The sequence below is a fragment of the Armigeres subalbatus genome, chromosome 1, assembly GCF_024139115.2.
Source record: "Armigeres subalbatus isolate Guangzhou_Male chromosome 1, GZ_Asu_2, whole genome shotgun sequence".
Taxonomy (NCBI): Eukaryota; Metazoa; Arthropoda; class Insecta; order Diptera; family Culicidae; genus Armigeres; species Armigeres subalbatus.
The window spans coordinates 127,088,621-127,116,348 of NC_085139.1; the positions used below are offsets into that span (position 1 = coordinate 127,088,621).

At 39.3% G+C, this 27,728-nt stretch overlaps 1 protein-coding gene across 1 annotated transcript in view; it reads right to left on the bottom strand.

The window, feature by feature from the left end:
• Positions 1–3,630: 3,630 nt before the first annotated feature.
• Positions 3,631–27,728, bottom strand: part of LOC134206535 (uncharacterized) — a 28,741-nt gene continuing 4,643 nt past the window's right edge. The window contains exon 6 of the mRNA XM_062682261.1: positions 3,631–3,685. Coding sequence (XP_062538245.1) covers positions 3,631–3,685 — 55 coding nt within the window. The remainder of the gene's footprint in view (positions 3,686–27,728) is intronic.

The following is a 27,728-nucleotide window of genomic DNA, read 5'->3' on the forward strand; positions in this document are numbered from 1 at the left end:
TGCTTATTTCTGTGGCTTTCTGATACCTTAGCAAGAGAAAACAATTGAATTGAAGTATTTTTTTCTGATACACCATGCAAGTAAAGAACTTTTTAAAACCTTTCTTTTATACTACATAAGATGATGGCCCTCTGCAAGTGCCGTTTTTAGAAGTGTCTGGTATTGGGAGGTGTCCGGCGCTGGGAGATCTCCCCTATAGACTTTGAAGAAAACTCGTTTCGATTCAACAGTCTCTTGTATAAAATAGTGCTTCTGGAAAGACGAGACGAGCTACCTTCAATAATTCGCAGTTCCAATTCTTAAAAGCTACAAAACCAAATTCAAAATCATTAGAGAAAATTTCATTCGCCAACGTCAGCCACACGATGATTTGCCGCCGATGAAACGAAAAAGATGCCATCCACGCGAATAAATTGTATCGTCTCCCTACGACGCGTGCTTGTGATTTCACTACCGCATCGTTACGATTGAATTGTCAGCTGTCGTCAAGCATTTGTGCTTTGTATTGTTAAGAAACCTCGTTTCGGATTAACTTCCACATGCATAAATGATGAATCTGAAAAGGACCGGTTTGCAATGATACGCATTTCAGTATTTAGTAGCAATAAAATCAAAATCAGAATCTAGCTAGAAAATGTCACTTTGTGCCGATGACAACCAAATCGATGTAGCTGCCACCAGAGTGATCAAATTTTCTCGACCTACCACCTGCCGACGGCTACCGCTCGAACCTGATACTGGCGCCAAGACTTCGCTACCGACGCCAAGCGATTATGTTTGGTACTTTGATGAAAGTTTGTCAAAGTTTTTTTTTATTGTTAATTTTCTTGATAATACGATAATATAAATCACTAAGAGCGCCTCCACGGGAGTCCCCATCTGGGTCCCTATCGCTATTTCCGGGCCCCTGATAGGGACCCACTTTTACACCGGAGGTATCTAAACGAGAATGTAAAATAAGAACACAACTCAAAATTAGCCGTGAATCTCCAAATTTAGCGCCCCATACTGGGTTGCTAAATTTCCTTACAGGGTTGCTATTTTGTGAAACGTTACTTTGGTATTGATAAAAAATTGCAGGAAATCTGTTTTTTTTTTCAGAACAATTTCGACGTAAATTAAAAAACAAGGAGAATATTCATTTTTTTAAACTAGTGCCCCAATTCAACTCCGCGAAGAAATGATTACAGTAATGGATCAGCTATAATGAGGAGCGATGCGCATCGGCGCTCACTAGAGCCCGAAATATTCATGAATTTTTCGCGAAAGAAAATTCCTCTGTTTTATTTTGTTATTATAGTTATTCCAAGGGAAGGTCTTCCAGGAATGCCTCAGAAGGTTCCTTTAGTAATTGTTCAGTATGTTCTTTAAGTAGTTCCTCCAGAAAAGCTCCCGTAAGTTTATCTTTTTTGTCGTTCATTTAAAAATGATTTGTTTTGGAAAATCATCTTGGATCCCTCAGGGAGGTCCCCAGCAATCTTCGTGTTCTTTTAAGAATCTTCCCACAATAGTTTTAGGATTTCTTCCAAATTTTCTCGGGATTTTATTTATTGGATAAGCCCTATATATTTTTTGAGGTTTCATTTGAAAACTCTCCGGATTCTTTCGGATGTTGTTACAATTTTTTTCTCCGAGACATCCTTCAGAGAAAACAAACTGTGGAAGCATTCCTGCTGGAATTTGTCAAGAGATTCTTGTGGGAAAACTTGTGGCAATTTCATGAGGAATTTCTTCGACTGCAAGTATAAATCCCCGGAAGAAATTCCAGAAGAAATAACGGTGAAAAACGGTTACTACGACGAGTCTTTAGCTAGCTTTGGGATCAAAAGCGTAGAATTGCCCTCCGGAGATGGCGAGTTTTATTCGCGATTCGGTCAAGGATGCTTTCGAGTATACCTATAGGGCACTGCACGGACTGCTTTGTCTCTTTCTCGCTGCAAAGAAATTTGAAAACAACAAGGCCAGTAAATGTCAAAATTTATGAAGAACGAAAGAGAAAGAGATTTTTCCGTGCAGTGCCCTATGGGCTCCATGAGCATAGTTGTCAGTTGTCACACAAAATACATACGCATGCAATGGGGGGCACAGAAAAGCTTTAAATTAATAACTGATAAAATGCTAATAGAACACTAATTTCAGCAGCTAGCCAAGTTCCAGTTGAAATGATAAGCCATTGAAGAAGATGTTGACTACTTTTAGCAACGCCCGGTGAGAATTCAATATGTTTACGAAGTCGCTATACCTAAAACAAAAACCACCGGTGAGAAGATGGGGCGCTATCCTAAAATAGCACTCGGGAGGGAGCGCTATAATGAGAATAGCGATGAGGACCTCCGTGGAGGTGCTCTAACAGCCCTAAATCACTTTCACCCCAATATAATAGGGGTCCTGAAAAGAACCGATTTATTTTCAATGTCTCTAATCACTGTCAGCAACAACCACTACTGACGCCACCAACGCCATCGCTGCGGCAGCTGTTGTCGCTGAGATCGCTACCCGACACCATGGTCCACCTTTTGATCGACGATCGCCTACCGACGAACAAAACTGACGCGCGCGTCCAAAACTTGGGTCTATTTATGCACAAAGTAAATGAAGCGGTGGGCCAAAAGGATCGTAATTTGCATCAAACTGATGTCTGTGTTGGAGATTCATTAACGGGATCGCATGTTTCAGAAATTTTTACTGGGCTTGGAAAGAATTAAAATTTTCAATAGTTTCAATAACATTAGTAAATTTGTGGTTTCTGAGTTGATTGATAACAGGTGGCTACTAAATAGCGGATTTGAAAAGAACTACAAAGAAGTATAGTTCACTCTGATATACGTTATATAAAGAGTTGGCCTAAGTCTTTAAACTTAGTTTAATGAATAATAGCATATGGTCCGTGGTCCGCCGTGCGGCATAGTGTAATCTTGCAGGTATCACACGATCGTTGGACGGCGGCTATCTCCGGATGATTCTGATCCTATTGATGGGTTGCTTCGTGTCTTTGGCCTTCCAATCTCCTTTGAATACAATGGAGCCCAGTCTACTTAAAATCCTTTAACAGTTTCGAAACATTGTACACCATGTAATTTTCCCCACGATCTTTGTTCGCTTGAAAAAAAATGTACAATGCAGCGTCCTTCCTATTCTGACGGCATGTTTGAAACAGCTAAACATGTTGTAGTAAAAATGTGTGGGCGACAGTTTTCTGAATATTCTAAGGATTCATTTACTTACATAAGGAAATATTTCTCGGAAAGCATTCATGTTCTCATAGACTATTATTGAAAGTATTGAATAGTATTGAAATATTGAAATTCCCGTTTTTTAGTGACCACCCGTCATATAAATCACAAAAACCCATCTAAAGATAAAGGCGTTGAATTTTATGACGGTCACCAATTTTGATTTTTTTTTATTTTACACCCTATATCAGAGCCTTCCCCTTAGACGTAGTTTACATCAAAAACCATGATGCAATATTTTTCGTCTTGGCGTTTCTGATACCTGATACCAGCTTGTTTTCAACTCAATGTTTTATTAGCATTTCCACTAATTAATTGAAAGCTTCTCTATGTATGCCATTACTTATAGTTGTGCCTTGAGTGACGAATAATCATTTCCTGTGGATCTAAATAACAATTAATCATTGACAAAAACAAACTCACTGTTCGAGGGAACCTTAATTGTAACGTTTCTAAAAGAGATAGAGCGTGAACTATTAATACTACATTATACCACGCGCCTCCACCCATACGCCCGCATGTATTGCACTCTATGCTTACTTGCCCGATGGCTTGAGCTTGAGCTTGATTGACTGCTCGTAGTTGCTACTCCATTATGGCCAGATCAGCTGTTCTTGCACAGGGAACCAACAGATGTTTGCTTGGGACTAGCACACATCTTCAATGTACAAGTACTGGTGATCTCATTTGTTAGGTCATACTGGTGTAGGGAAGGGAGAGGAAATGATGATGCAATCACTCGCCCACTGTAAGTCGAATATACCTCTGCACTTGCCACGAGTTCATGCGGAATTTGTTGGAATTTTTGGGTTAGGTTGGACAGGCAGAGGTCCGTCTTGGTTAACGAGCTGCCAATGTGATAGATAGGAGAAGGCAACTGATGACATTTCTAATTGGATGTAGGAAACGAGCTCTATAGTTCATTTCCAATTCTAGCAGATTACTGTTAGAATACTCAAGTTAAAGGTATAGGAATAGTAATGGAAACGGTATGGAAGTGGTTTCCAGCTCTAGCGATTGCTAGAACATGAGAAATATAGAAAAAGATACAAAGTATAAGAATGGAACGGACCTGGGATTAAACCCACGACCTCCTGCGTATGAGGCAGAAGCAGTAGCCATATGACTACCAAGCCCGCTACTATGCTTACTTGCCCGATGGCTTCTACAAACTATGGGCGATCGCAGTTGTCTCGACCGGAGCAAGGCGCAAAACAAGCGCATGATCCGCCGAATACAAATAGGCATTTTTTCTTCTCTTCACAACAAATAACACACGCAATGTACTTGACCGATGGCACAACTCAAAAAACCTTAGGTTATAGAGAAAAGACGGAATGGCAGGTTCTAAAATGGGCTTTGTGAAAAAAATGCCCAAAAAATGCAATTTTTGATATTTTATAGGTTTGCAGGTAAAATTGTATGTAGTAACGCAGTGTATATAACACAAGCTGAGGACATCATACTCAACATTTTATTAAAATAAACTTGAAAAGCGAAATATTGTCGATGCCATTTAACTTTGGACAACCTATACAGTCTAATCAACACCTATGCCCCAATCAACGATAAGCCTGATGACGTGAAGGATACGTTCTGTGAGAGCCTTGAAAAGGCCTACAGAGAGAGGTTAACCCTTCCGTTACTAACCCCCCTTTTGAAAACGAAAATAAAAATAATAAAAAATCTTTTTGGCTGTAACTTTATTGTCTTTTAGCATTTTTTTATCGCAACTTACACCAAAAGAAACGCAATTTAATCAATTTATAGTTATTTTATGGATTTACAAGATTGGCTGCTCGGGTCCGGAGTTATTCCGGATTTAAAATGGGTGTTAGCTTTTGGCCATTCCTCGGAACGCGTACTTCGGAAATGACGGCGCATAAACTATACCAAATATGATCACGAATTTGATCGGTCCAAAATATGGCCGGTATTTCGGATACCAGACGTTCGGCCGGAATCCATTAAGCGGTCACTTCACAGAAATAGGCGAATACCATCATGCGACACATCAAACACCATCATGCGACACATGGGAAATAAGTAAAATCCATCATGCGTCACATCAAACTTCAACATTTCAAAAGTTATGGCATTCTATTATAATTTTTTACTTTCTACCGTATTTGAACCGATTGGAACCGGTGGACAGAATTACTTGAATATCATAGTTCTTCATCATAAATTGTGCTGTCCAGCTGCAAATCACCGTTTTTCGATGTTTCTGCATACATTTTTGCATTTAAACTTCCAACGAGTTTAGCACTAGCAAAAGCAAACACACATTTTAAATCCGGAATAACTCCGGAACCAAGTGACCAATCCTAGAAACTAATAGAATCCCTAAAACTTGAATAAATTCCGTTTTTTTTGGTGAAAGTTGCGATAAAACATGCTAAAAAACAAAAAAGTTACAGATAAAAAGATTTTTATTTTTGTTTTCAAAAAGGAGGTTGGTAACGGAAGGGTTAACACACGATGTAAAGATTGGTATCGGGCATGCAAACGTAGGGAAGATGTGGCCAATATGCGTATCCTAAGCTAATCACTAAATCTAATAATAATTTCGTCCGAAAACATCCATTTACGAAGTGTTTATCAATAATCTCACATATCAGTCATTATATGGTCTTAAAATTTCTAGGTAAAGCCAGCAATATTGCCACAAAACAATTTTATTCCAAAATTGAGAATTTCAATTCAAAATAAACGATGCAGGGCAATATGCGCCACCGAAAAAAAAATCTAAATATTCCAATATTTTTCACCAAAATATTCAAACTCCTCTTCACAAGATTAGTATCAACTATATCCTTTAAGGTAGTCAATGTCTCAGACTGATGGTAGTAAGGAGAAATTTTTTTGGGTATCTAAAGAAAAAGCATCTGAGGACGTAATCGCCGAAATTACGTTGGAACGAGCCAAAAAAAAATATATATCTGATAGATTACTTGTAAGAGCTGGTGTCCCCCAAGGCAGCATACTGGGGCCCATATTGTATAACATTTTTACTTCTGACTTACCTGATTTACCACCAGGGTGTCAAAAATCTTTGTTTGCAGATGACACGGGCCTCTCAGCGAAAGGGCGAAGCCTTCGTGTCATTTGTAGTAGATTGCAAAAAAGTTTGGATATTTTCTCCACTTACTTGCAAAAAATGGAAAATTTCCCCGAATGCTTCCAAAACTCAGCTTAATTTTCCCACATAAGCCGAGAGCTTCTTATTTGAAACCTTCTAGCAGACATATTGTCACTATGATTGGGGTTCCAATTAATTGGTCTAGCGAAGCCAAATATTTAGGACATTAACTTAATTAACTTTTAAAAATCACATTGAAGGCCTTCAAGCCAAATGTAACAAATATATTAAGTGTCTATATCCACTAATAAACATAAAATCAAAATTTTGTCTTAAGACCAAACTTTTGAGTTACAAACAAATTTTTAGACCTGCCATGTTGTATGCTGTGCCAATATGGACTAGTTGCTGCAATACCAGAAAGAAGGCACTTCAGAGGATTCAAAATAAAATTCTGAAAATGATTCTGAAGTTGCCTCCGTGGTATAGTACCAATGAACTTCATAGAATTTCTAATATTGAGACATTGCAACCAATGTCCAACAAAATAATTTCCAATTTTAGACAAAAATCGTTGCAATCTTCTATTGCAACGATTAACTCCTTGTACCCTTAGTATAAAATAGGTTAGGTTTAGTTTAAGTTAAAAACATTGTAATTCCTACATGGTTCAATTAAACCAGAGGAAAAATCCTAACTGCCAGAGGCAATTGAAATGTATTAATAATAACTAAAAAGTAACATAGCAAATAAGGATGATAGTGTTAAGAAAACACGGAACACCTAGTCTAAGAGATGAAAGCATGTATTAGATAATTAGCAAATAAAATAAGTTAATTTTTTTTTTTTTTTTTAATGTTTGTTTTTCAGTTTTTGACTGAGTTTTTTCGTTTTACGGCTTACAAATGTTTTTTGGCTCCAGCGGCTTACGATTTTGAGACAAAATTTGGGTTATAAACCAAGAAAATGTGGTGGCACATTTTATACATACTTCCCCTACACTGAAAACAGCATACTATTTTGATGGGTTTAATTAAATACACAACTAGATTACAATTTCACTCTGAGCCTGATGTCTTAAATATTGAGTCGAATCACTTTTGAAAATATAGGATAGAATAGTTAAAGATATTTTTCGTTTTCTGTTGGACATTTCTAACAGAACACTTAAGACGTTTTCTAGAAGAAATCTAAATACGTAGAATCCGATATTTTGGCATTCTCGATTTTGGCTTTTGCAAATTTTGGCTTTCTCGATGAATCATGCAAAATGGTGCAACTTTGCAAAAATTTTGTATGGGATTTTTTTTACACGGCCGTGTAAAAAAAATCCGTGTAACAACAGAATCGGGTGTATTTGCCGAAATGGTTCTTTGGCCAAAAATTTAGTGATAAACTATCATTCGTGTGCAAAAAATTACTTCATTGAAGCATAAAAATACTTTGGCCGAAAAGGACTTCTGGCCGAGATGGTCGTTTGGCAGAAAGGCCATTTGGCTACAAATGTCATTTGGCCAAACGAGTGAACATTTTTGACCGTATTACCCGTTTGGCCAAATTACATTTTCAGTCAAATTACCCTTTCTATCAAATGTCCATTTCGACCAAACGCATTTTCGGCCTGATCACCTTTGCGGCCAAATGACCATACAATACAAAACATTTTGCGTAGAAATTTAAGAAACTTCCATCAACATTCCGAAAGAAATTCCGGTTAAATACTGAACCCGTGGGTATTTCGAAGATTTTTCTGAGTAAATTTGGAAGAATACAAAACATAAATTCTTCTGTAGAAATTTGAAACAATTTTCTCTGAAAATTATGAAGAATTTCTCATATAAGCTCCGAAGAATTTTCCCGGGAAGTTCCAAACAATTATCTCTCGGGTAGGAAATCCAATGAACTTGCCTTGGAAATTCCAAAGAATTCTAGAAACTTAAAAGTAGGTCCATTGGAAACGGATGTATCTGGAACAATATTTCTTGTTATGTAAACTCTGCTGACTTGGTATCACGCGGCACGAGTGTATAAGATTTTATGAAAAGCAAAATTTGGCGCTGTGGACCCGACTGGATTGCTCATCGAACACAAGACTGGCCGATATCTGCAATATCAACTGTGCTGGAAAAGGAACTAGTGTTACAAATCGTGGTCGCTTCGGTAACAACAATCCCATCACACAATCCGTGGTTCCATTGATGGTTCTCCGAAAAGTAGTAGCTCCATCCATGTAGTTGCATATTGCCAGCGTTTCATTGCGTGGAAGGGCCGTTTGGCCGAATGTCATTTGGTCACTTCTCACTACTTATTTCCCACTTCTCACTGTGAAAAGTGAGAAGTGCGAAGTGAGAAGTGAGACGTCTCAATACTCACTCCTCATTTCTCACTACTCACTGTAAAAAGTGAAGAGCGCGAACTTCTTACTTTTTACAGTAAGAAGTGAGACGTCTCACTACTCACTTCTCATTTCTCACTGTTAAAAGTAAGAAGTGAGAAGAGAGTAGTGAGACGTTTCACTTCTCACTTCACACTACTCACTTCTCACTTCTAACTGTGAGAAGTGAGTAGTGAGACGTCTCACTTCTCATTTCGCACTACTCACTTTTTACAGTGAGAAGTGAAAAAAAAGTGAGTGAGAATTGAAACGTCGCACTTCTCACTCCTCATTTCTCATTTTCAGCCAAATGTCCTTTTTAGCCAAATGTCCTATTCGGCCAAATGTCCTATTCGGCCGGATGACCCGCTCGGCCAAATGAGCCTTCCGCTTTTATTGCAAACTGTCGCACCAAAAGCCCAACTTAAAAGGATCCTCTACAACCGGTTTCCATCATTCCCACACAGGAAGCTAAAGTATCAATAACCTCGCTGGCGCAAAACTATATCACAAGTACTGCGGAATGGTCACGAGGTCAGAATGTTGAGCCCTTTCATTGATCCGAAGGAAATGTTGACAATGTTAGTCTCTGATAACTTTCCAAAGTAAACATTCGCTCTTCTTAAAAATCACGTCCTTTCAAGCGGCTTATGGTCGAATACTACCACCGAAAACTGCTGCATGTAGGTGAGTGAGCCTTGCTTAATGATCTGACAGGACATTCTGCGTACCTTCATGATATTTTTCAGAAATTCTTCGGGAAGCTCCAAGCTTTTTTGTTCGAGAAACTATTCGGATTTTTTTAAAAGCACTTCGAAATTTCAACGGAAACATTCCAAAAACTCTCAGTGGCGAAGATTTTTTGCCGTAGGGTCATCGATAAGGAGCTGTAATTGTGGCCAGCGTGCGATGAGCTTTATACGGACACCACCCGGATTATCATAAGGCTTCTAATTTCTTTGTGCAAACCTCTCTCGATATCCCCCTGAAATATTGCTTTATTGGTGGTCAAAGGGAAGAAGGCTAGCGTAGAGATTTTTGTTTTAAGAAATTTGCCATATAATATTGTACTTAAGTTGAAGTGGCAGCATTGGTGGCTATCGGTTTCAACAACTGTTCTGCTTCAAAATCTAGAATGAATTTGGTGTAACAATGTCACAAAACAAGTAGTATCACCATTAAGTGGATCAATTAGGTTTATTTCTGAATCGTTTGTAACAAAATTCAACAATCTAAAGTCTTGCTTTCAACTATATGTATTTACATAATTTGAAAATAAACCCTGAGAATAAATTATTTGCTCTTTGGTAATACCAAGGGTTGCTCCCCTCCAACTGGAACGTGACCGACTATTTATGCCTTATTTCATATGCGCGTCACACGTCCGGCAAACATTTGGTTTGGATCAGCAGTTCTGGGCTCATCCACTGTTCCGAAATGAGTGGAAAACACCATAACATGCCAATCAATTAGCTCGTTTCACCATGTGGATTAACAATACGTATTAGTGGTATCGCAAACACCAGGACAGATGACCACCGCATAGCTTATTCTTATTGACAGCCGAACGCGTTGCGTCATAGTCCTCGGTCCATGGAAACCACTAGCCAGGCGGAAAAGCGTGTAATTAATCTCACACTCACTCAGATATGGCACGGAACGATGTTGAAGCACAACCTCGCTCACCTAACAGCATTGGATTTCCCAACAGGGGAGCAGGAAAATGTATCCCCAACTACCGGTGCTCCATTGAAAGGTTGAAATCGGGCGAGCAGCACTTCAATCAAAGCTAATTAAAGAATTTAATTGAGCCCAATAAGTTAGTTGAAGCACTATCGCCAAGGAGGAGAGGTGAAAAATGTCACTCCTCTGATCTTAGGCATCTTCCCAGGAAAGACTTCGAGAGCCTAATTGTCGATTTTCGTCCGGAAATACCAGTAATTAATGTACCGTACCCCACCAAGGTGGTACATCCAAATGGTTTTAGCTCCGCTTGGCTGCCGCACTGTCGTTCGAAGAACGACAACGCATGAATGTCACATCAAATTTATAGAACACTAATTGAGCATCCGATTCTAGCAAAACGCTGATGGTGGCGGTTCGAGGGTGGTGGAAACTTGGAGATCTTGGTTGACGCTGAAAGAACAGCATATCAGCAGTCCTTTGTATAACATGTCGCAACTTGGAGTGACACATATATCCTCATTATCGAATTCGTGTGGCAGGCAGAGTATGTAGAACAACTCTGTTGATGGATGCGAAGTTCCATGAAATTTGTGACTATTTTAAGAAAATCAAACCACGGTACTAACAAAGAGTTATCCCTAAAAGTTTAATTGACTCGAAAACAGGCAGTATGTTTGCTAGTTCAAATGCTAGTTCTGTGTTAAACCCTTGCTAAAATTGTATACAATGGTGATATATACAAGGTTGGTTGTTTTTTTTTACAATCATTGCATTTGAACCTTATAAAAAGTAAACGTTTTTGTTTTAGAATAAAGAAACCTTTTGTATATGCCAAGGTGCAATATACAGAGTTATGATAACTGATTTGTTAGGTGCATGTACAAAATAATAATTCCTTCTTCTATGGCTCTACATTCCAAATGAAACTTGGCGTGCTTTTCAACTTAGTATTCTATTGGCATTTTCTCAGTTATTAATTGAAGCCTTTTTTATGCCCGCCATTGCATGAATATGTATCTTGTGAGGCAAATGCAATGGATACACTATGCCCGCCCAGGGAAAACATCCTAGACCGGACCGAGAACCGAACTTGCCATCTCCGGATCAGTGTTGGTAAAAACTCAAAATCTCAAAACTCATGGATGATTCAAATCAAGCGTGAGTTGAAATGCACCCAACTGAGCACCTAAAAACTCATGGATAAGTTGAATCATCCATTTGAATCATCGTAGGTTTTCTTTTGTTCTCCTTCGTTAAAAACAGTAAATTAACGATTGTCGCATAAAATATTAGACACTCTTTTATGTATAAGCAAAAAATTGCCCCCAAATTGATTTCAAATGCGTTTTTGAACCAAAACGATTTTTTGGCAAATGAGTGAAATGATGCGTTTAGCATGAAAAATTCAAGCGTGATGCATTCTTTTAAAATCGCAGACGATTTCGTTCGCACGGGAGCGCTCGTTGATTGAGATTTATGAGTGATTTTACCAACACTGCTCCGGATTGACAATCCCACGGTTTTGCTCGCAAGGGGCCGTACACTAATTAAGTAAGCAATTTTTCTGGGTTTTTCAACCCCCCTTCCCCCCATGTAAGATTTTCCCCATACAAATCATTTTTTATTTATATGGAGCGTAATAATTCTTTGCTGCCATCAGTTTCATGGAATGAACTTGGAAATATACACAGATGCATGAAACATCTACTTTTTTCTTTGATTATCATTCATTCGTAACATTGTGGGTTACAAGAAATGAAATACATTTTTTTTTCAATTGCGCAGGAGTAGTGTTTTGTCGTGCTTTCCATTCTTCACAGAACATGGGCACCGAAGATGCTTGAGTTCTACGTAGACCAGCATTACAATTGCACCTGTTCACATTTTCATTGTTCTCGTTACGTTTCGCATAATGTTCCCATTCAATTCGAAGAGTTCTTTTAAATGCTCGGGTATACAAAAAACCACCCCAAACCGCGCCGTTATATATTTGAATTCAGTTCAAATTCGCGATGGCTCCCCATCTTCACCGCTATGCATTGCATTCCCACTCGCGATTCATCACATCAAGCTTCGGCTTTTGTTTGAAATTTTCCCACGTTTTTCCCGATGGTACACCTATTCCTACAGTTCTCGCTTTCATCAACTCAACTACGGTGTAAAATTTTAATCCAAATACACCCAACCTTTGGAATGAGGGAACGAGAACTACCGAGAAGCTCAGAGGCACCACTGGCACTTCGTACAGTCGTAGGTATTCCTGGAAGAAACCAAATCTAACATAGATGTGGCTTTTGTTCAATTGACCTAATTTGATGTCTGGAACCTGTGAGCTCAATGCACTGCATTAGTAGTGAATCGCTTTTCTCTCCGTTTTCTCCATCAACGGTTCTCGAACAAGCCGAAGAAAGGTGATAAAAAATAACCCAACCGACACATTTCCAGTAACAAGCGGCAAAAGTCAAGCAGAAAGCACTATTCAAAGCAAGCCTCATGAATATTCAGGGCTGATTGATTTACTCTCCTGGGTTAGCTGATGCTGACTATACAACTCGACTGATATCTCCACAGGATCAGGTTTTACTTTTGTTCGTTTTTTTGTGCTTCGCGTTTTATATAAGAAACCCGAAAACCCGAGAAGGGAAACTAAGTTTTGGGATGACGTCAAATGAATGAATAATTGAAATGATATTGGAATTGGAATTAAAAGTTTATGACCAAATCATAGCTGCAACAGATGTGATTGAAGCCATTTAACGACTGATTACGGATTAAACAATAGAATCGAATGTATTTGTGTCACCTTCACCTAGTTATCAAGCTTGTGGGAATTGGGTGGAATAATACCAGGATACGAAATTAACTCATAATGATGGGTGCTGCTACATTTCAACTGTAACTTGGCCTGTTTTTCCACTTAGTGGTTTTTAGCATTTCCACAGTTATTGATTGAAAACTTTTCTATGCCGTGGATGAATATGTATCTTGTGTTGCACTAGCACAAGGATAAACCTATGCCCCGAGAGTCGAAAACGTGTCCCCTTCGTGAACATCCTAGACCGGATCGATAATCAATATCACACCGATATTCAAAAAAAAAACCCAGATTAATCCACCTAGCGGTGATGGTGCCTTTCTCGACCTTCGTAAAATGTGTGTGCTTGAAAAAAGATGAGCTAGTGGCCAGGAGTAAAAAAGTCAAATTTCTTTGTCCGTTCTATGAAAATCAGATTATTTATGGCAAAGATATTGTAGATCCAGTTGAAAACCGAAAATCATATTTTGTCCCATTTCCGGATGTCGCAACTGCATCGCGAGTGGTGCCCGACTATGGCACAGTTGCGCACTACTCGCGATGCAGTTGCAACATCCGGAAATGCGATTTCGCGGGACCTCGGTTCGGTTTTCAGCTTGATCTACAATATGCTAATAAGAATTTCGACATTTTTGTTTCCTTTTCCAATCTTTTTGACGTACATAACCCTGTTTTATTTCACCCAGTCATATATTTTAAGGATATCACTTTTGGATGTTAGTTGAACTGAAGCTCCGACTACACAAAAAAAAACGAAAATGTCATTCCCATCACGCGAGCGTAGGGCAATATTTGTTATGATATACATCTCATGACCGTCTTTCCGCCAAACTCCCGTATGAAGTGGAGAGACAGAGACATCATCTCAGTTCGTCGAGCTGAATCGATTGGTATATAACACTATGGGTCTCCAGGCCTTCTGTAAAAGTTTGGTTTTTGAGCGAACATACAGCCTTTTCGTATAAAAGGCTAAAATGGTGTTTCGGCCATAACTTCCGATCCCATAGTCCGATCTAGCCAATTTTCGAAAGGCAACAATGGGACAGGAGTCTGCGTCAAATGCAACTTGTTGCGTGTGAATCGATTAAGGTTAGGTGTCCGAAAAATAGGTGACATTTTTTGCGATTTTTATGAAAAAGGTATTTTGGTCATAACTTCCGATCCCATAGTCCGACCTGTCCAATTTTCAATAGGAAATAATGGGAAAGGATTTTGCGTCGAATGCAATTTGTTGCGAGCAAATCGGTTGAGAATAAGTGCCTGAAAAATGAGTGACATTTCTTACGCAATATTTTCGTATGAATTTGTATTTTGGCCATAACTCTCGATCCCATAGTCCGATCTGGCCAATTTCAAACAGGAAATAATGGGACAGGATTCTGCGTCGAATGCAACTTGTTGCGAGCAAATCGGTTGAGGATAAGTGCCCGAAAAATGAGTGACATTTTTTATGCGTTTTTTCCGTATGATTTTGTATTTTGGCCATAACTTTCGATCCCATAGTCCGATCTGGCCAATTTCAGATAGGAAACAATGGGACAGGATTCTGCGTCGAATGCAACTTGTTGCGAGCAAATCGGTTGAGGATAAGTGCCCGAAAAATGAGTGACATTTTTTACACGATTTTTTCGTATGATTTTGTGTTTTGGCCATAACTTTTGATCCCATAGTCCGATCTGGCCAATTTCAAATAGGAATCAATGGGACAGGATTCTGCGTCGAATGCAACTTGTTGCGAGCAAATCGGTTGAGGATAAGTGTCCGAAAAATGAGTGACATTTTTTACGCGATTTTTTCAAATGAATTTGTATTTTGGCCATAACTCTCGATCCCATAGTTCGATCTGGCCAATTTCAAATAGGAAACAATGGGACAGGATTCTGCGTCGAATGCAACTTGTTGCGAGCAAATCGGTTGAGGATAAGTGCCCGAAAAATGAGTGACATTTTGTTGAGTAGTTTTGCGCACACACACACACACACACACACACATACACACACACACACACACACACACACACACACACACACACACACACACACACAGACATCACCTCGATTCGTCGAACTGAGTCGATTGGTATATAACACTATGGGTCTCCGGGCCTTCTATAAAAAGTTTGTTTTTGGAGCGATCATATAGCCTTTACCGTATACTTAGTATACGAGAAAGGCAAAAAAGAAATATAATAGTAAATTGATTTTTTACATTTGACTGATACATATATTTAACAATTTTACGCGGCAAAACATTTCAGCGACACTACTGATGTACCACGCGCCTCCATGCAACCAACACGTATTTACTCCTTCGAGTACATTACCAAAAATATTCGTTGTTGCTTTCGTGGTGCCGAAGATTAGTGCATCCAGCATGTTTGTTTAACAATGTTGCAGTGTGAATGAGGGGTATATCGCACCCGGGATAAGCGGGATGGATCCCATTCCAGTCCCGCTAGCTTCCGCAGCTAGGATTGCCATTCTTTTTAGACGTGGGGGGTTACTCATGGTTACAAGCAGGATGTCTCCAGTTTACACTGGACGAAGACGTGTACGTTGTGAAAAAGATGCCTTGAATCCTTGTTCATGGCAACAAGAAAAAGCTATAATGGAACCATATAGGACCCCAGTTTCCTTTTTGAAAAAGCGTGAGCACAAATTTCTAATCTGGAAATGCTAATAGAATACTAAGTTATTCCAGTAGGAATGTAGAGCAATTGAAGAAGAATAAAAAGAAAAAGATGGAGTGCATTTGAGATCATTCGACATAGTTGTTTCATAAGGGCCGAAGACGCAAATGTAAACAAACCAAGTTTATGTCATAGATCGAACCTCCTGGAAACGTACTATATGTAGCATATTCAAAATGGTACAAAATGTTGTTTTTTTTTGCTGTTAAAACAGAAAAATACACAAGGGCGATATTACATTTCCGTTGGATTTTTTTCTTGGTGCGATTGCGCCTCGTTTTCTCCATGGCAGCAAAAGGGCTAAACTGTGTTTCATTGTTACATTATGACACTGCGTTCTTGCATTAAAAACACATGTGAGCAAAAGGGCTAAACGGTACTTTGAAAACACAACGGGGCGATGCAAACACGCGATTTACAAATAGGTTGAGAACCGGGCGTAGAATTTTGGCGAAAAGGATGTTGTCAAAAACATTATGGCGCATTTCTGAAGGGCGCAAGTGTACACTGTTAGAAAAAAAAGGACGAACTCTTTAATCATATTTTTAAATCGAAATCAATCCGAAGTAAATTTTATTTATATGTGGCTTCAATGATTGGATATGGATGTTTTGCCTTTCTCGTACAACAAAGTTGTACCGAACGGCTATCATTTCACTCCGAAAACGAACTTTTTATAGAAGCTTCGGAGACCCATAGTGTTATATACCATTCGACTCAGCTCAATAAGCTGAACAAATGTCTGTCTGTCCGTGTGTATGTATGTGTGTATGTGTGTGTGTATGTGTGTGTGTATGTGTGTGCATAAAAGCTAGGAAAAACATTAGACAACTTTTCTTATAGTAATCCTTAACCGATTTCTTCGCAACAAGTTTCATTCGACAGGGGGCAAAGGCTAGTTGATCACTATTGAATTTTAAAACGATCGACCATTGCGTTTAAAAGTTATAAAGAAAATGGTACATCGAACCATATTCACCATATAAGGTTGGTGCCTTGGCTAAATGCGAGAAAGGCAATATCACTACTCGGTGAATTAGGTTGGGTTTTTCATGGAAACTATTACAATTAAAATAACATCTACTTTTCGAACTATAATTGAAAACATGTCATGGAACATTCGAACCCATTTTTCTCCATTCGAGCTCATTGCGACATTGGGCCTTATGAAACAACTGTGTCGCATTCTCAGCCGTTCGGCCACAAAACAAGGCCTTACTGAAGGTAGCTGGGTTCGATTCGATTATGTCATACTACTGGTTATCTGTAAGCCTCAACTATGACATGAATTATAACTGGGCGTCATCTAATCCAATTATTTTCCAGAAAGCTTTCTTTATACTTGCTCCGTTTTTTGTTATATTAAATTAGATTAGATTGAGAATTTTCTCGACTTCCCTGGGCATACAAGTATCATCGTGTTAGTCCCATCATATATAAATGCAAAAATATATGATGGGAAACGCAAACGCGCTTTATTTGCTTGTTTGGTTTCTTGAAACCCCCAGCTTTCCAACCAGGTTTGCAGCTATTTCGGGATAGGTAGATTCGCTGGTGGGTCTTCAGTAGCCTTGCGAGCAAAGGCGTAGGACTGCCAATCCGGAGATGGCGAGCTCGAATCTTGGTCCGGTCTAGATGGTTTCGGGTTGGAAACATTCTCGACTCCCTGGGCAAAGTGTATCCATTGTACTTGCCGCACAAGATACATACTCATTAGAGTGGGGCGCAGTTGTATGGGAAAACGCAAACTTCATCCGATCAAGTGAGATCAAGGTTTTTCTGTATCGTTTTGGGACCCCAATCAACTGTGCAAAATATGGGCTCGATTGGTTGCGACCTCGCATGCCGCATCGCGTTTTAAATTTACATGGGGATTAGTATGGGAAAACATACTTTTTTACATTTTTGCTCTTAGTGGCTTCAATTTATCTTCAATCACGTGAATCAATACGTTAGCATATAGCCTGGAAGATGCCGAAATACTTTGCTGAAGAAGGTACGCAGCTGGAAGGTCTACAAAAAATGTTATTACGTTTCGAAAATTGATTGTTTTAACCATATGCAAGAAATCAATGTTTCTGCCAGCGGGGCGCTTAATCGATTTTCTATTTAGTTGATAAATCAATTGTTTCAAAAGCTTATTTATTAATTTATTACCAGACTAAGGCCGGAGTGGCCTGTGCTGCACATAAAAGTCTTCTCCATTCAGCTTGGTCCATGGCTGCACTTCGCCAACCACGCAGTCGACGGAGGGTCCGCAAATCGTCCTTCACCTGATCGATCAACCTTGACCGCTGTGCACCTCGCATTCTTCTTCCCGTCAGATCGTTGTCGAGAACCATTTTCACCGGATTACTGTCCGACATTCTGGCTACGTGCCCGGCCCACCGCAGTCTTCCGATTTTCGCGGTGTGAACGATGAATGATTCTCCCAAAAGCTGATGCAACACGTGGTTCATTCGCCTCCTCCACGTACCGTCCGCCATCTGCATCCCACCATAGATGGTACGAAACACTTTCCTTTCGAAAACTCCCAGTGCGCGTTGGTAATCCACGAGCATCGTCCAGGTCTCGTGTCTGTAGAGGACTCTCCCTATGTCGATATATTCACATTTTCTGGGCTACTAGACCATTTTTGGACAATAACAAACACATGAACAACAAGAAATGACATTTGTTTTGTTGTCGTTTTTTCATAACAACGAGCTTTTTCCATCTAGTACCTATTTCAATTTTCCTTCCATTCCTCGATCTCTCCTTATCTCGATGGTCCCAATATTGAGATGTGAAGAGACGACTGTATTATTATTGTCTTTATTTAAGTCCAGGGAATGTAAGACAACAACATTGCCAATGACAACTGTGTGACCCTAAATGGCCGGAACGATGTTATGACGGCGAATGCGTGAGCACGCCGCGGAGGTCTGACTAGAGGAGGAAAAGTCATGGCTTGCTGCTTGCCGATTGACACACTGATGTGTTAATCTATTAACATACGCTGAAGGCACTTTACTCAAACCCCACATTTCCCTTCTTCTCTCATTAAAAACGCAAAAAAAAAATCTTCTAGCATAGGATGCAATGTTTGTTTTTCTCCTAAGTTGTTTAAATGAAACGAAGGTGAACATTGGTTGCAATTGAGCAACCGGTTAACTAAATTGAACTGCACACCAAAATATACATGACTCAACATCATGGTTTTAATACCAGAACAATGATTCAGAGTGTGGGTTCTCAAGCCATGAGCCGCGAAAGATAAAACGTGGTTCATACTTTCGTTGGATGATTAGAGTACAACAAATTTACGAAGCCAATGGCCTTCTTTTGTTTGTTAAATACAATGACAATTTCTTCCAAAAAACTTTCCAAATCTTACCCAAATGCTAAGCGTTATTGAATTTCATTACTAAGAAGATTTAAGAACAACATAATAAAGATGAGAAAATCCATGTTAATCCAAATTCAATCCAAATCCAATCCAAATCCAATCCAAATCCAATCCAAATCCTAATCCAAATCCAATCCAATTCTAATGCAAATTCAATTCAATTCTAATGCAATTCCAATCCAATTCTAATGCAAATCTGAACCAAAATCCGATCCAATACAAATCCAATTCAAATACATTCCAAATCAATCCAAATCCGTACATTTAATCCAATTGTTAGTTTCGCAGTACACTATTAACCATTTTGCATCAAGTAGTACTGCTAGCCAATAACTCCAAACTAATCTTACGCAAAATAAATTCGAACTTTCGAATAGCTTTGTGAAAACCGGCAACCATATTAATTTTTCAATTTCCAAGATATCTGCTCCTTCAGGTAATCCTGCTATGGCTACTAAGTCAGTACATTCCAATATAAATTTCTAGATAATATATTTGGCTTTCCGAACAGCTTCGAACAGTACAGCATTGAATATTTGTCCATTTCTCGTTATATCATAGCTCAACTGGTAGTCCCATGTTCATCTCCAAGTGGCTTCATGAAATCTTAATATGTTTTAATCAAAATCAATGCTCGCTGGACTATGAAATTATCTAGATCGTTCTTTAATTACCACAAACCATTTCTCCAGCGGTCTTTCAGATGCGCCACCATAAAACATTTTTCGACGGGTCTTCGAGACGCGTCTTGTGATTTTGCAAACCACAAACCATTTTCCGACGGTCTTCGAGACGCGTCTTGTGATTTAGCAAACCACAAACCATTTTCCGACGGTCTTCGAGACGCGTCTTGTGATTTAGCAAACCACAAACCATTTTCCGACGGTCTTCGAGACGCGTCTTGTGATTTAGCAAACCACAAACCATTTTCCGACGGTCTTCGAGACGCGTCTTGTGATTTAGCAAACCACAAACCATTTCTCCAGCGGTCTTTCAGATGCGCCACCATAAACCATTTTTCGACGGTCTTTGAGACAATTTTGCAAACCGCAAACCATTTTCCGACGGTCTTCGAGACGCGTCTTGTGATTCAGCAAACCACAAAGCATTTTTCGATGGTCTTCGAGACGCGTCTTGTGATTTAGTAAACCACAAACTATTTTCCGACGGTCTTAGAGACGCGTCTTGTGATTTAGCAAACCACAAAGCATTTTCCGACGGTCTGCGAGACGCGTCTTGTGATTTAGCAAACCACAAAGCATTTTCCGACGGTCTTCGAGACGCGTCTTGTGATTTAGCAAACCACAAACCATTTTCCGACGGTCTTCGAGACGCGTCTTGTGATTTTGCAAACCACAAACCATTATCCGACGGTCTTCGAGACGCGTCTTGTGATTTTGCAAACCACAAACCATTTTCCGACGGTCTTCGAGACGCGTCTTGTGATTTAGCAAACCACAAACCATTTTCCGACGGTCTTCGAGACGCGTCTTGTGATTTAGCAAACCACAAACCATTTTCCGACGGTCTTCGAGACGCGTCTTGTGATTTAGCAAACCACAACCACAAACCATTTCTCCAGCGGTCTTGCAGATGCGCCACCATAAACCATTTTTCGACGGTCTTTGAGACAATTTTGCAAACCGCAAACCATTTTCCGACGGTCTTCGAGACGCGTCTTGTGATTCAGCAAACCACAAAGCATTTTTCGACGGTCTTCGAGACGCGTCTTGTGATTTAGTAAACCACAAACTATTTTCCGACGGTCTTAGAGACGCGTCTTGTGATTTAGCAAACCACAAACCATTTCTCCAGCGGTCTTTCAGATGGGCCACCATAAACCATTTTTCGACGGTCTTCGAGACGCGTCTTGTGATTTTGCAAACCACAAACCATTTTTCGACGGTCTTCGAGACGCGTCTTGTGATTTTGCAAACCACAAACCATTTTCCGACGGTCTTCGAGACGCGTCTTGTGATTTTGCAAACCACAAATCATTTTCCGACGGTCTTCGAGACGCGTCTTGTGATTTAGCAAACCACAAACCATTTTCCGACGGTCTTCGAGACGCGTCTTGTGATTTAGCAAACTGAAATATATCACTCGTCACAATTTAACCACTTGAATTTAACTCACCTCATGAAATCAGCGACAGGATCCAAAAAATAGGCGGGCGAATCGCCAAAATGTGTGGCCCTAAATGGCCGGAACGAAGTTATGACGGCGAATCTCCGTGGATGCGTGAGCACGCCGCGGAAGTCTGACTAGAGGAGGAAAAGTCATGGCTTGCTGCTCGCCGATTGACACACTGATGTGTAAATCTATTAACGCACAACAACCAACTGGGCCAAAAACGACGAAGCTGTCAAAATAGTTTCGAACAGAGGAAAGAAGAATAACAACAACATAGACGAACGCAAAATGAACTCCCCCAAGAAATTGTGACGTTTGAGCGGGTCACGTCACGGCAAAATGAACTTTTATTCGAGTGGACAACCCGCTGAAATGTCAAAATCCATCGGGTGAGTGAATTTGATGAACCCCTGCACAGGTCTATAAGCCATTTTATGAGACAGATTCGAACAGCTGATCGAAATTTTGAGTGGACGGCTCGGTCTTTGTTTTGGTAAATTTGCATGTAAATCATCATCATTTCGTCATCATCATCATCATTTCATTTCATTTTCTCAAATGTTCCTTGTAAAATGTAAATATTAGTGTTTGGTCTCCTGTCATTTGAGCTTTCTATAAAATGGCTTATTGTCCTCTCTTGTAAATGTTGGGACAAACACAACTCGCAATAAGCGTTTGTCCAAAAGATATTTTAGTTACTAGATAAAGATTGTCGCTGTCGTCGCTGTCCGGAACATCTTTTGCTGGCGAGAATAGGGGAGCTAAATGTCAAAGAAGGAAAATCCAAACGATTTGACAGCTTAGTACCCAACATGTTCCGGACAACAGAACAAAGGGAACCGAAGCGACAATCTTTATCTAGTAACTAAAATATCTTTTGTTTGTCCCAAACTGCAACAGAATATGACAATGATCTCCTGCCGCGCACTTTGAGAAGTAGTCAGTTTTCGACAATGGTAAATAAGTATTAGTTATTATTTTTTTTCCTTTTTTGTTTGATAGGCACTCTGTGTTATTCAACCGCTACTGTGGTATTCTACTGTGGTATTCTGCTGTACACAGAATCTATTTTTAGATTTCCATTACTCATTTATTGTTGTCGTTGCCAGTCCATCTCATCGTGAGTTTGTTCATGCCGCGCATCCAATGATCGTTGCATTGTTCGGTTGCCATTTATCCGGGTAACGTTGGAGGAATACCTCCGAGAAGAGCAAGTTGTCAGTCGTCATCGGGCAGCCGTGACGGTAAGGCGCGTACCCCAAACGCCACCGTATAGGCTGCGGATCCGTCGACTGACGAGGGTTTGGTGGAAGGGCTGGGAATCGAACCCATGACCATCCGCTTGTAAGGCGAACGTGTAGCCAACTACGCTACGGGACCCCCATCAGTTATCAATGTTTAGACAAAAACGTAACCATCTGTTACCATGATTTGTGAGTTTACTTCTGAAATGTACAAGTTATCGCAGTTTGGATAGTTCACAACAATTATTTATCCATGTTTGTTACATATAAAAATGAAACGCAACATTGTCTTTATCCTTTGCAGATGAGAACAAAGATTTATCTTTATTTTCTTTTGTTGCTTGTTTTTTGCATTTTCAGCGACAATTACATTCCTCGTTTAAGAGGCATTCAGTCCTTGGCTGGCTCACCTCTGGCAGCAAAAAACTCCTTTGATTCTTAACTGATTTTGACGATCCATATACTAAACCGGAGCTACTTCTAACGGCGTTGCAGTCTTGGATAATCAAAACGAATGTTTTAGATTTTTTCCGACGTTTGGACTCTATTTTGAGTCTTCTTCAAGGGGAGAATTCTACGAAATCGTTTGTCGTTTAAAGGTACATATTAACGACAAACGATTTCGTAGAATTCTTCCCTTGAAGAAGACTCGAAATAGAGTCGAAACGTCGGGAAAAATCTAAAACATTCGTTTTGATTATCCAAGACTGCAACGCCGTTAGAAGTAGCTCCGATATACCAACATCAGTCGAACCCTATTCATCATATACTAAACGAAACGGTTAGGTCTCTAGGTAAACCTGCATAGAGAATTGACATTAGCCACCTGGGTCTTGGAATAATTCCGGGGTCGAGGTAAATTTAATGACCTAGCTAAAAGTGTTGAAACTATTTTTTTTATAACATGTCATCATCCTATTTATTGGGCCATTTCTGCCATAGTTTGTTCTTTGATTATTGATATAAAATAGACTTCTATTTCTAAGTGGACGGATAGGGGCGTAAAAATTAATATTTGCCAAAATTTCACTACTATCCACTCTTTGTGCGATAATATCGTTCATGAAAGCTATCATTGAGAATTCCCTGCGTTTTTTGAGTTCTTCTAGGTTAATTAATAAACACCGTGATTCATAAGGAGGCAATGGTAGAGACGTCCACCCTAGTTTTCGGAGCGCAAAAAGTAAAAATTGTTTCTGAACTGATTCTATGCGGTCTACATGTGTTTCATGATACGGAGCCCAAACTACACTGCAGTATTCTAAATGAGGCCTAACATGTGCAACGTACAAAGTTTTGATTGTGTAAGGATCATTGAAATTATAACTGAATCTTTTGATAAAACTAAGCATGTTGCTTGCTTTATAGATAATATTATTATAGTGATCTATAAACGATAATTTGGAGTCCAGAATGATACCTAAATCTCTAATTAGTTTGCATCTTTCAACTGTTTTCTGACCTATGTATATTTGTTCTTGTGCCGTATTGATCTTTCTTGTAAACGAGATTGAATGGCACTTTTTTATATTCAGTTGTAACAGATTTTTTTTACACCATTTATAAAAATCGTTGATTTCATTTTGAAACACTAGTAGATCAGATTGCTTATGTATTTCTAAAAAGAGTTTCATGTCATCTGTCATTGGTATGTCCTACTACATTAAATCACGAGTCATGCTCAATAGAGCCTATTCCAAGGATCCTTGGTGGGTTTGAACAGGTTCCACGGCATTCCGAGAACCTGGTTCCCCCGAGGAATGAATTGACCTGAAACCCATCTTGCGACGTCTCAAACTTTATGATTTCGCGAATCGAGCTCAATAGAGTCTATTCAAGACAACTGAGTGGCGTTGGCCAGGTTCCGTGGCATTCCGGGAACTTGTTTCCCAAGGGGAAGTGGTCACTTTGGACGTAAACTACGTCCAAGGAGAAGCCTCGGATGCAGGGTGCAAAATGAAAATTTCCAAATTGAGGACCGTCACGAAATCATGCAAGATTTCAAACGTTAATAGCGACTTTATCTTTCGAAAGATTTTTAAGATTTATACATAAATCAATTCGTAAACTTATCACCAATTCGCTAATTATATTAATTAGCTTTTGAATATCAACGACAAACTATTGAAAATCTTAGTTCCTTCACGCCTGGTAAAAATTTCAGAACCAACCAATTCCGTTCATGCATCCCCAACACAGACATCAGATTGATGTAAGGTACGCACCTTTTAGCCCACCGTCTTATTTTCTCTGTGCATAGAAAGAGCCATGTCTTGCGCGCGCGTCATTTTCGTTCGAGATTTCAAGACGAGCGGACCGCTACGCTGGCTGGAGCGTGGACCGTCTGGTAGCGGTCTAGTAACAACGGCTCGATGGCGTTGGCGTTCGGTGGTGTCAGCAGAATTAGGGGGCCGTACACATATTACGTAAGCACTTTTGAGGGGAGGGGGGTCTGTTGTTTTCTTACGCGCCATATAAACAAAAAAATCATGTGTATGGGAAAAATCTTACATGGGGGGGGTCTGAAAACCCAGAAAAATTGCTTACGTAATAAGTGTACGACCCCATGTCTACGTTTTATAATTCGGGCTCGCTGGCTTCACAACTGGATCTCGAATGGTGAGCGTCTTCGACGATGGCATAAAAAACAGTATCAACAGACATTCGAGAGCGTAAATGAAGGCTACACAGGCGTGTTACAATAATGCTGAACGGCAACTCTGCAAAGATGGTTTTTGCTTCAGAGTCAGTTGGAACAAAAAGGCGTAGAGCGCAGCGAGCAAAGTGGGTGGACCAAGCGCAAAACGACTTGGCGAGCTTAGGTACAAACGACCGAGGAGGGTTAGATGGCCTCGAATCACATCAATTGTGGCGTCAAATAATTAATTGATTTAGTTATATAATATTTGTTTTTGTATCTTTATTAAGAAGACTTTCAGCTCTAGGATGGCTCGTCTCCGGCAGTTATCGAATACATGTAAGCTAAATAATTGAACGAATCATACCTACAGAGCAATGCATAATAAATTATTTCCTTTCGAAACCTTTTATGTGCATTTACTTACTAATTGAATATCTGCATACATTGTAAAAGATATTTTCAACTTTCTCTTATTTTTTATTATTTCTCTCGACTTATTTCTTGAAAAATAAAAATCCATTATGATATGATAACATATTCAAACAAGATAGCTCCACAACTATTCACTTTTCCTGTTTGATTGGAACAGAAATGATTTATGGTTTAATTGAGTGTCCCCTTCCAGCAAACCTCCACGTATGCTCATTTTGTTTTGTATCGTGTTTGCGATCACAGGTTTGAATTTCCTTTAGGATAATACCGACGCTGAAAATAAAATATGAGATACAGTTTTGGTTTTTATTTGGACAGTTCCCAACTATGTATAAGAGATTTTCGGATTTTCCACATTAATTTAATTATGCTTGATACAATCAACTTTGTATTAAACTCCTTGAATATAGGTATTTAGTGAACAGCTTTTTTTGTGCAACTGTTAGGCATGCCGTAATTGAATTGATTCGACAAATATTCATGGTTCGCGGTTGGATAACCAACGTTTGCCTGTGACGTACGATTTTATAACCTCGTCGCGCACGAATTGAATCGAGCTTCACCGACCAACAACCGTTGCTGTGAATGCTACATTTACATTCCCGTGCATTCTCCAGCGCCCGTTTATTAAACAAAGCACAATAATTATATTTGATGCCGAGCAAATAACAAATTTCAATTAATTTCGTATTCAAATATTCATTTTCTATGGCATTGAATCAAAATAATTATAAGTGAGAGGTGTTTTAATGTGCTGCAGGGGATCCTACGCGGGAAACGGCGATGTACCACGAATGGTGTTGTGCGTGGCAAGTCCTCTGATTCCGGCAGCTAAATTGTTCTGTGATGACAATACAGCACAACGGATGCAATTGTTTTAATTATCGGATTACGATGCCTGAAGTGAAATGTGCTATTTGATGGAACCATTTCTATTGAGCAGGACCTCCGGGTTAAAGTGAAGGTTGGCTGCATAAGTTTTCAATAAATATCACATTAACGCAAGTGGGGCTCAGGTGAATAATCAATCAAGCAATGATTAAATTCATAGCTTGCACATCCTTGGTAAACGATAGGGAAGCTAACAATTCGCTGTTGCAAAACTGTGAACTTTAACTTAAAATTTTTAAGTCTTCAGCAATAATGGTATTTTAAATTTATGTAGAAAATGTTCGATCTGAGATACTTTAGTAACATCTAACATTTTGGCGAACGAATAGCTCTCAGAAAATTGCAAAAAAAGATTCTTTCTTTCTTCTTATTCTTCTAATTGAGGATACAATTTCACTTAATTTCAGCTCACTTTTCGTCTCAATTTGACTCAATCTCAAACGAAAAGAGTGTTAGTCACTTGTTGCGAGCCGCCAAACAGTTGATTACGATGAAATCTGATCTACGCTCAAGGCTTATTGTTTCCTACTGAAAAAAAACCTCTACAAAATTAGAAGTAGGCATCCCGTTCGGTATTGGCCGGACATTGGTTCTCGAAAACTTACTACTTAAGCTACTTGATGTAAAATCCGAAGCTTCCGAAATTGTATTTATGTATAATGGAATGCAAAAGCAATGCATTGCTTAATAAATAAAAACCGGAAGTGTGGATCACACCTTTGCTAAAAACCATTTAATAAAGAATCGGGAATAAACGTCAGTTTATCATATTTTTATGTCTGTTACTAACTCGAATAATCGCTCTTTATCATACTGTAAGAACTCAATAAAACACAACTTGATTGCTTGGCGTTCAGAACAAAAGTGCTTTATTCATAGCATTGGGTTTCTATGATCATTCTCATAATTCATAGCTTACTACATCCCTCCCCTAATCAATATAAAGTATTTTATGAAATTATTCAATTTAATTTAGTAACATAATCTTTTAGATATTCTGGTTGTCGATGCTTTCTTGTAATACGGTTTCGTATCGGGCCACTCTTGGACTCGGTAGGGTTTTCAGATCCGTGCGTATCTTGATTCGAAGTAGAAGGTCCGTGCGTATCTTGATTTGAAG